Source organism: Urocampus carinirostris, chromosome 11 (assembly GCF_059441175.1).
Source record: "Urocampus carinirostris isolate Australia breed hairy pipefish chromosome 11, RoL_Ucar_1.0, whole genome shotgun sequence".
In the NCBI taxonomy this organism is placed as follows: Eukaryota; Metazoa; Chordata; class Actinopteri; order Syngnathiformes; family Syngnathidae; genus Urocampus; species Urocampus carinirostris.
The window spans coordinates 15446140-15456382 of NC_142359.1; the positions used below are offsets into that span (position 1 = coordinate 15446140).

General features: G+C 41.4%; 1 protein-coding gene across 12 annotated transcripts in view; it reads right to left on the reverse strand.

The window, feature by feature from the left end:
• The window catches only part of LOC148356542 (serine/threonine-protein kinase MARK2-like), a 35144-nt gene extending 32441 nt beyond the window's left edge, over positions 1 to 2703 (reverse strand). For all 12 annotated transcript variants that reach the window (XM_088347953.1, XM_088347943.1, XM_088347947.1 and 9 more), the window contains exon 1: positions 1523 to 2703. In XM_088347953.1, coding sequence (XP_088204079.1) covers positions 1523 to 1573 — 51 coding nt within the window. In that variant the 5' untranslated portion in view covers positions 1574 to 2703. The remainder of the gene's footprint in view (positions 1 to 1522) is intronic.
• Positions 2704 to 10243: the final 7540 nt, after the last annotated feature.

Genomic DNA, 10243 nt, shown 5'->3' on the forward strand with positions numbered 1-10243 from the left:
TATTTTCAGAGGCTGACGCTTATCCGTCTATACATGGCCTTAACAAGATAGTGACACGTTCTTTCATCGTAGTATGTCTGGAGTAAAGCATTTTATCAAAAGGATGGACGCAGACTGAAAACAAATGACTACATATAGCACATTATTCAACATTAATTGGGATTAAGATTTTTTTCAAACTGTAACAAACACATCGATTGCAGGCTGTCCCTTGATTCTCACATTGACCATTTAGCTATGGAAAGGATTGTCGTTTTGTAGACAGACTTGGGGAAAAAACTGTATTGTCATTAATAAAACAGGGGTCACCAACTTCTTTGAAGCAGAAAAACTGATTGGCCCAAATAGCTACCAGTTATGCTTTTTTTTTAAAATAAGGAATTATCATGTTATTACTATTGTTTGTATGTTGTTCACGGCTCACATATCCCAGCGTCGTTGGAGCTTGGCAGCGCCCCTCCCTCTCCAGGTCGTTTTTTGGGGGGTGAGGGTTTTCTCCACCACATGAAACATATGATACTGGTTTCCATGGTAACCAGCAGCAAGAGAAGCCTGTTTTTGGTGTAAAGCGTCATCCCACCTTTCAGAGATGAGCTCACCATTGAAGGGCAGCAGCAAGTGACAATACTGATACTAGATCATTGCCAGGTTGCAATTATTAGGAGTACAAGTAAAATAGGCTCAGTTAAACACTAAAACATTGTGCGAGTTACAAATCAAATTTCCTAGATGATCATAATGACCCCTAACTGGTCCTGAGCTATTTTCAGAACCTGTCCTACTCAGGTATTGTAAGGAGGGCAAACTCGTTGGAGACCCCGTGTTATTATCGATGGCTAGATTTCTCCCAAGAGGAAGGCTGCGATTGACGTGGATGGATAGTGTTATGAGTGCACTGCAAGAAAGATGTCTAAATCTAGTGGAAACTAGAGCTCTTGTTGGTGATAGGAATGAGTGGAGAAGTGTTGTAAAAGGATAGAAGGGATGTTTGGACGCGTTGTAAGGGATGGGCAGGGCACCTGTATGATGCGGCAGGGGTAAACCAGTGAAAGCTGTCGGGCCCTGCTGTTAAACAAAAGAATGTGTTGTGTCACCCTGACCCGAGTGACATGGCTGCTTTCTTGTGTCCCGTTTCGTCTAGAGGGACGAAAGCACGACCAACTTGGGTGCCGAGGCGCCTAACTTGTTTGGCACAAACGCATCAGAGCAGTGACAATAAAGACTTTGTGTGGGCATTTGGGTTGGCGATGGTCCAAAAATGTTTGTGTTTTGTTTTTGCTATTTTTTCCCTTTTTTGTATTCTCTGTTATTGTATGCGTTTGTCTTGCTGTCGGTCACCCCTCTTGAGGGATATGACCAAGGTAGAGAGATAGATTTCTACAGAAAACAGTGGACGAGGATGATTCTTATTTTACATTTTCCCAAAGACCATTACCAAGATATAAGTTAAACTATGCTTCTGTAGATGTGATCATTCTACTGAGCTACATTTGCTTCAGTGTGAACATGATGATGAACTTACCTGACCAGAGGAATTTTCAATGACTTGCACCAGTGGGGTCCTTGTTGACATTTTGGCTTGTCTTGAAGAGCGTTGCTGTTGTTGCAAAAAAACAATGGCCCAAAGGAGCAGTGAGCCGGATGAAGGACTAGATTATTTTGGACATTTAAACTTGGCGTGGGCACAAATTGAAAAAAGAGCCCCGGTGCTAGCCCGCTAGCAACACGTCAAACAATCAACAAGTTGGAGCTCACATCGGCGCTTAGCAGTTAGCTCGCTAACTCAACCGCACGATCCATGTTTGTTGACACATTGTTGAAAAAGAGAATTAAGATGTGGGTTTGAGGATTCTTGTCACCGGTGATAAAAGGAGAAAAAGATGGCCAGTGGAATTGTAGTCAAAAGACAACACACAAGCTAGCTAGCATGCTAAAACCGGGACGACGCCGTGTAACGAAACCACCAACGGCTGCAATGTGTATCCTTAAAACTCATTTAGTTCCAGGTCCTGTTTTACAGTTTTGATTCTTCCAGTAGCTCCTTTAAAAATGGGAAAATGTAGGTTGATTAAAAAAAAAAGAAAAAAAAACTTCCAGGCCAAAGTTATTCCCTGTGAGGTCCGCGTCCCGACCTTGCCAACTCACAGCAAACAATCGTCTTCAGTGAAATTTTATCCACGTTGGAAAATCCAAACGACGAAAACGCCACCGGGAAATAGAGCTTACATGGCCCGAAAGAACGATAGTTATTCGGCTGCGTCGTTATTTTTTAGCCCATCGAGCAAGTCCGACTTTCCTTAAGGCGGAGCTAACTGGGCTAGTTCGCTAGCCGCTAGCGCTCAAGCCGCGGAAGAGGAGGAGGAAGAGGAGGAAGCACGACAGGAGGTAAGTGCCACACAAAGTCCAAAATCCTCCAAAAATCAGTGCCCCCCTGGCGTCTCAGACGTTCACGGGAAAAACGGATCCGCTGTACAGAACCTGCACTGCGGTACGACCAGTAGAGACCCGAACAAGCCACCAAGCAGCCCCTGAAAATGACGATCCAGCAGCAGCTCGGTCGCCCGCAGGTTCCGATCAAGTTGTCCGATCCATAATGGAAGGAACTGCGGCTTCCAGGATCGACAAGGGGAGGGAGAGACGAGCCCGGTCTAAGCGCAGCAGGCGGCCCTCATACCGGAACAAACTCGCAGTAACATGGCTGCTTGCACCACAGCGGGGAGGGGGCGAGTGAAAAATCGAGTTCGGGTATCCTCGGCTCTTTTCGCGCTCGGCCGAAGTAAATATTAAAATGTGCGCCTCTCCAATTAAAGACGACCTGGAGGCATACCTGTCAACCTGTACGTATTTGCTGTACAAAGTACGTTCATTATGCATTTTAAGACGTGTACGACGTGCAAGAAAACCTGTGCGGAAAAAAACGCAATTTTGTCAATTATGGGTACCATCCTGTACACACCGACTATCACGAAACGGCAAATCAATCAAGTCAAACGAGTTCGCCGCGGTATCCTTTATCTTGGTATCGTTTTTTTCTTCGTTGCAAACGAAGCGAGCGTTTGATGCTACTGTGCGCATGCGTCTGCTGCTGTAGTGCCCGATTTCGACTCCCCTGCAAAATCATCCCCCCTCGCGTGAACGCGTATTAGATAGATAGATAGATAGATAGATACTTTATTCATCCCCGAAGGGAAATTCACTTTTCCAGCAGCATCCCTAAGCTGAGAACAATCGAAAATAACTGAGAACAATCGAAAATAACACGAGAGCTGCTGGAGTGGCTGCCATTCGTGACGGCGCCGGAGAAACGATTCAATTTGAATCATGTACAAACAAACAAACAATTGAATCATGTACAAGAAACGATTCAATCTGAATCATGTACAAACAAACAAACAATTGAATCATGTACAACAAACAAACAAAATATTTATGTTTCAATAAGTGGAGTGTTAATAAAATGGGGGGAAAATAATTTCTGATACTGATATAACCAGATAAAACTAATTTTAAGTTACCTGTCCAAATGAATGTTGTGCCATCTCACCTTTCCCACTCTAAATGAATGTTGTGCCATCTCACCTTTCCCACTCTCTCTGCTCGCTCCTGAAACTTTATCAAATAGTCCAAAATTTTACCTCATCTTCTCCGCTCACCTCGTCGTCCTCTTCTCCTTCCACTTCGCACTACAGAGACTTTTTAGCTGAGCCGTCTCTTATGACACCATCCCCTGATCTAGACCAAACTAATGCAAGCAAAAATGCAATGGCAAAGCAAAGCCACTGAGGAGATAAACGATATACGTAGGGCGTACAACTTACACGACGATGTCTGCCCGGGTGGCTGACAACTTGTAAGTACCAATTGAGAACATGAACTGTGTTCTTAACTATTTTGAAGTCATTACTTCTAGGCAGAACCGGCCATAAATCACTGGTTTATTTTCAATTGTATTTGGTTAATTACTGATTATCTTGTGACTATGCTTTATTGAAGCGGTAAAATATATTACAAATAACGAAACAGAAAGTGGAGCCGTTTGAAAATCAAACAGGAATGTGCTGGCAATCTGTGTTTTCCATCAAAAGATACAATGTACAATGGTATCTCTTTTTACGAGTTTAAGTTGTTCCAGGATTGTGCTCGTAGCGTGAATTGCTCGGGTAACGAACACATTTTCCCAATACAAAAATAAATAAATAACAAACTAGTTGGTCCACTCCTGTCCTCACAGAATCATTCAAATAATTTTTAAATAGCTATTAAACACATCCTCCTGATTCTAATTTTGAAAAAAGAAATGTATAAAAATACAGTACAAAGATAAGACTTAAATGCGCTAAAGGGGTGGGGCAGTTGCATGGAGTCACAGAGATCGCAAACCTGTCAATTTATCGGTTTCCCCGTATTTAATTTTTTGGGTTATCTCAAACTGTGTAAGCTGTATAACAATTCATTCGTGTCCAAAAATAAGACCGATCACGTCTTGCCCATTTCGGCTCTAGTCCGGATCGTCCCAGTCACTGGTAGAAGTCGACAACATCGTTGTAGATTGCTAATGTTGCCATTGTATTCTACATGGTTTGTCAGGCTGAGAGTAAATAGGTGTTACGGTGCGTTTGTAAGGTTTAGTTTAGTTTGATAAGGAAGATTTGCAATCATTAATAAGGGGAGATTTAATAAGGTGGAAGTTGACAGGTATGAGATTGAAAGACTGTTAAGAACTTACTGTACACTTAAAATTAAAGTTACTCAGTGTTCTCGTTTGCCCGCGTCCCTGCGTCCTAGACGCATCATTTTTGCAGGGGACGCATAATCTCAAATCAACTTTTTTTTGACACCAAATTGTCATTATTACCCGATTATTTTTAAAAAAAAATTTTTTTAATAAAGATTTACCGCACTCCAAACTTTTTGTCAGGCAGATCCGCCATTGTTGTTTTGGTCTTGCGCCGATCTTGGCGAACGAGATCTCGTTGCTTCGAGATGACGTCATTGTTTTGGTGGTTGTCGAGTGAAAGAGAAGTATGCCTCCGTAAAAACAGTTGGTATTAGGTGCAAATCAACAAAAAATTTGTCATTTCTTCAGTGTCGGTAATAAGTCGAAACATAATACAGAAAGTGGTAACAACGGCAATAATTCCGGCCCGAAAAAACAGCGGGGAAATTCTTCCGAAGACCGCGAAGGCAAGGAAACACGTGTTTTGAAGCGAACGATTCGACGAAAGATAAATAAAAGAATACTCCTAGCAAGAAAAGGACTTTTCTGCCAAAATGGACTCAATTATATTCCTGGTAACGCTATGAGGAGGATGATAATGGTGGCTACATGTTCTTTGATGCGTGCACCCAGCGTGACAAAAAAAATGGATTTCATAAATCATTTTGCAATATGAACTTTCAGGAAAGCACATTGGATCGCACAACAACAATGAAAACCACAAATTAGCTATGGAAATTCCGTTGCTGCAATTGGACCTTGAGAAGGCATTACAACTATGGCGGGACAGCAAACATGCTGCGCTTCTGACAATAACGATCGTATCCTATAAAATAAGCTTATTAAAACAGTAAAGCTATTGTCGGATTTTGCAGGGGAGTCGAAATTAGGCACTACACCGGAAGACTCCTCAACAGCTGCTGAAGTGATCACTTCACAAGGCTTATGAAAAACATGTTTCCCAGTCACAAGGCTGCAAAGGTTTGTATTTTCTGTCCCTGTTAAATAGTCTGTTTGAAATTTAAAATACAAGCATCAATGTTTGACAATGTGGTTTGGTTTTCAAAATAGAAATGTCAACTATTTTTTTTCCTCCCAAAAATATCTTTATTTACAAATTTGAAGTGTTATCAATGGATATTTTAGTTACGCTGATAACAATTGTTCCTGTTTTTTTCCCCCTTGTTTTTATTATTAAGAATATGTACAGAATGATATAACAAAACACGTACAATATAACATGGTAAACTACATAAATAAACACGTTTGAAAATAAAATATGGTGTAAGATTTTAGTGTATTTTGTGAGTGAAAATACGACAGTTTGTAAGGGCATGGAGTCGTGGAGGTTTTGGACAGAAGACACACGGGTTTGTTCTTTGCATCGCCAAAGGGTCTATGGGTGCTATGTTTAGACCACAGTAGCAAAGAGGAAAAAAACATACAGAGCGTAATCAACGCAGCCCAAAAATAATCAGCTGCTCTCTGCCCAGTCTGGAAGACATTGCAGGCAGAGTCATCAACATAAAAAAAGACACTTTCCACCGCCTCGATGACCTGTTGCCTTCCGGTAGGCGATACAGGTCCCTCAAAACAAGGAGAAACAGGCTCAGAGACTGCTTCTCCCACAGGGCAATCACCACCCTGAACGAGCGCACAAAACTGAAAACATATCTTGTTACTTACTTTGGGTTTCTTCCCTTTTTCTTAATGCTAAATGTTATTGCACTCTTTTCCTTGCACTATTGTCACAATGCACTATTGTTTTTCATTCACGGACATATAGCTTAGGCCAGTTTTGAAGCACTACGTGCACGCCGCCATCATCATCAAAGCCATTTATGAATCTATGCATTCAGGATTCATGGCTAACCACTCTACTGAGACAGCACTGATTAAGGTAACCAATGATCTTCTACTGGCAATGGACCATAAAATCTTACAAGAACGGTTGGAAAAATGGATTTGTCTCTCAGGAACCGTCCTCTTATGGTTCAGATCCTATCTCTCAAATAAGACGCACTGTGTTAAATATGGTGAAATGACATCTGAGCCCTTTAGTGTTACCTGTGGTGTTCCGCAGGGTTCTATTCTTGGCCCATTACTTTTCAGCATTTACATGCTTCCATTAGGTCATATCATTCGCAAGTATAATATCAGTTTTCATTGCTACGCAGATGACACTAGACTATATCTTTCGATGGAGGTATCTGCCAAACTAAACTGTGGAAATTTCGAGGCCTGCCTCACTGAGATAAAAGAATGGATGTCACTCAACTTATTTTGCCTTAACTCTGAAAAGACCAAAATGCTAGTTATTGGTCCATCTAAATGCCGTGACTTGTTCTCAAAAACAGCTCTGAACATTGACAAATGTAATATAACCAAGAGTGACTCAGTCAAAAATTTAGGTTTCATATTTGACCCCGATCCGTCCTTTCAAACACACGTTAAGAATATTACTAGAACAGCTTTTTTCCATCTTCGCCAAATTGCTAAAATTCGCCCTATGCTGTCTCAGTCAGGTGCAGAGATTATAATTCATGCGTTTGTTACCTTCCGTCTCGATTACTGTAATGCACTACTCTCCGGTCTCCCAAAGTCCAAAATCAAGAGCCTTCAGCTAGTACAAAATGCTGCAGCAAGACTTTTAACAGAGACAAGAAAGTTTGATCACATTACCCCGATTTTAGCTGACCTGCATTGGCTCCCTGCTAGCTTAAGATGTGATTTTAAGGTTCTCTTGGTCGTATACAAAATCATGCATGGACTTGCTCCCTCATAACTTTCTGATATAATTTCCCCCTATGTTCCGGTCCGGAGCCTTCGCTCTGACAATGCTGGTCAGCCAAGAAGAGATCCCCAGGTTCGAGAGCGTTCTCCATTCGGGCCCCAGTGCTGTAGAATGCTCTTCCCCCTGAGATTCGATCTGCAACCTCAGTGGAAATGTTTACATCTAAGCTTTAAACACACTTCTATTCTATAGCCTATGAATAACCTATATTTTATGTTGACAATATCTGTGTATTATTTGCCATCATGTAGGTTTTAGATCAGGGGATAGTGTCATAATAGTCTGTGGTTTGAAATCTGTGCAGCCCTTTGAGACTCTGTGATTAAGTGCTATACAAATAAACATGACTTGACATGTTTTTTTCTTTTATCTCCCATGGTCTTTTATCTTTTTTCCCCATTAAAGTCTTTATTACATGTTGGCCCTGGAATGCCATGCACGGTCTCGTTGCGTACAACGTTTCACAATGTTAAAAGCAGTGACAATAAAGACAATTAAATGATGTGATCCTGAAATTTTAAGAACAAAATACTTTCCCCCCGATGATTCGGGATCCAGTATCAATATTGTCCAGTGGCAGGCTGTGCGTTTCAAACCTTGGCTTTTAGTGGTGCTACGTCTGAATCAATCCAACCCTTGATAACTATTTTATGTCTATAAAACATTTAGTGCAGCGACAGCTGCGACATATATAAAACACACCAATAACAACCTCATGAAATTGCAATATGATTTAGGAATATAGCCACATTTTAGTCACCAAAAAACATTCCTTTTTTTGCATAAAATCCACCTTTTTTTTTCTTTTGTCAAGGAGATATCAACTAAAATGTTGTTCAGATATCTGTGTGTTTTAGCCATCAAGAAGTGATTTTCTAATGAAAGCCAATGCTGAAAGTCAAGCCTTTCCTATTGTATTTCTGGCATAAGTTTTTATTTTATTTAGGGTTAAAAATGTCCGTTCGACGGAAGCAGTGGACACAATAATTTTTTTCTTCACATTGAAAACAATGTGATACTTCAGTTACCTCCTCCCAGCCAATAATAGAAGCCGCTGGCTCATTAACTCGTAATCTATTGGGCTAAACCAATGGTTCTCAAGCTTTTGCAGGCTGGCGTCCCCTTGCCTCCCCCAGTGTATTACTTGCACCCCTCAAACCTCCCACTTTGGGACTATGTTTACGGAGTTCACCATGACACTCAAAAAGCTCACACGGTGTGTGTGGCATAGAGTGGGGCTCACAAACTTTGAATCGCGTTTATTGGCTTGTGCTATTATTAAAACTTGCCTCTGATTGGTCGGCGCTTTTAAAACTTGAACAGTAACAATTGTGGTTGGCCAAAACTCCATCACTCTCTACATAACCTTGAACAAAACCGCAGTGCTTTGCGGTTTCATAACCGCACTACGTTCAAACTTCCGACTTCGACTTCAGACTGCCTCCCCCTAACGCCCCTCTACCGCCCCCCTACCGCCTTCTTCCTCACCGCCCCCCCAAGATCTTTCCACCTTCCCCACAGGGGGCGGTACCGCCCACTTTGGGAACCACTGGGGTAAACCAACAGCTTTATCGTCACTTATTTTAAGCCTCGGGGCCTGCAGAACTGATTGTGAAGGCCTATTGGTAGATTTCTGACCCTGGCAACAAGTAAGGCTGAGATGTTATTGGTTGCATGATTAAATATGAAAACACTAATCTGGAAGCAGTGTAAGCAAAGGGAAAACAATTAAAGGAAGCTGACAGACTATTTTGAACTATTTAAAAGGAAATATGGACAAAACATAATTAACACACAATGATTCAGTTATTTTTTCAGCAGTAAAGGCGTTGCAGGTCCTGATGGCCCACCTCGGGTATTGTTACACACTGCTGCCCATCAATGCCAAGGTCCACCTCATCTCTGAAGAGTGGGACGAGTCTTTAAACCGAGAAAACAATGGCGACCAGATGTGAAGTTGCTGTATCTGAGTCAGACCAGAAGGCTCCTCTTGTTACGCATAAAACGTCCAGGAGAGGGATGGTCACCGCCAGTCTGTACTTGCCCACACCACAGGAAGTGGTGACTTGATGAGCCAGGTGGTTAAGGAATCCGTGATACAGGTTTATTTCGCATTGTGTTTGTTTAATTCCTTTCTTCATGATCAAAGTTGCTGGTTTTTCCTGGTCTTGCTTTTAATTCTCTGTGTAAACAGTGCCAAATAATTTAAACATATTTCATTTTGTGGTTATTGCTGCATTTAGATGTAATTTAAAGAACAACAGGGTGGGACGCAATGTCAAAGACACAATAACAGGATATAGAATACTGGAATAAAAAAACTAGAGGAAATGAAGTATGTGTCTGTGCGTGTGACCTTTTTTTCCTCACAGCATTTAGTAGCAAAAGTTATTATTCAATATATTCTAAACCAAGGATGTCGAACTCGTGGCTAGGGGCGATTTTTGCCCTCAGCTTGAAGTTTGAGGCCCATGCCTACATATGAAAGTTAAAGTAACGCTGTGTATTCATTGACCACTATACCGCTGTATTCTGCCGTGCAACGGAAAACGAGTGCTAAATATAATAAGTGACAATCAAAATTCAGAGAAACAAAGTGACCAAAGCACCATTTTTATTTTATTTCTTTGCCAGGTTTGTTTTCCCAGATACCCATAGCAGAAAGATGGAGGACAAATAAGTAACTTACCCCGGAGTAATGAACACTATCATTCGGATTATGAAGTATTTTA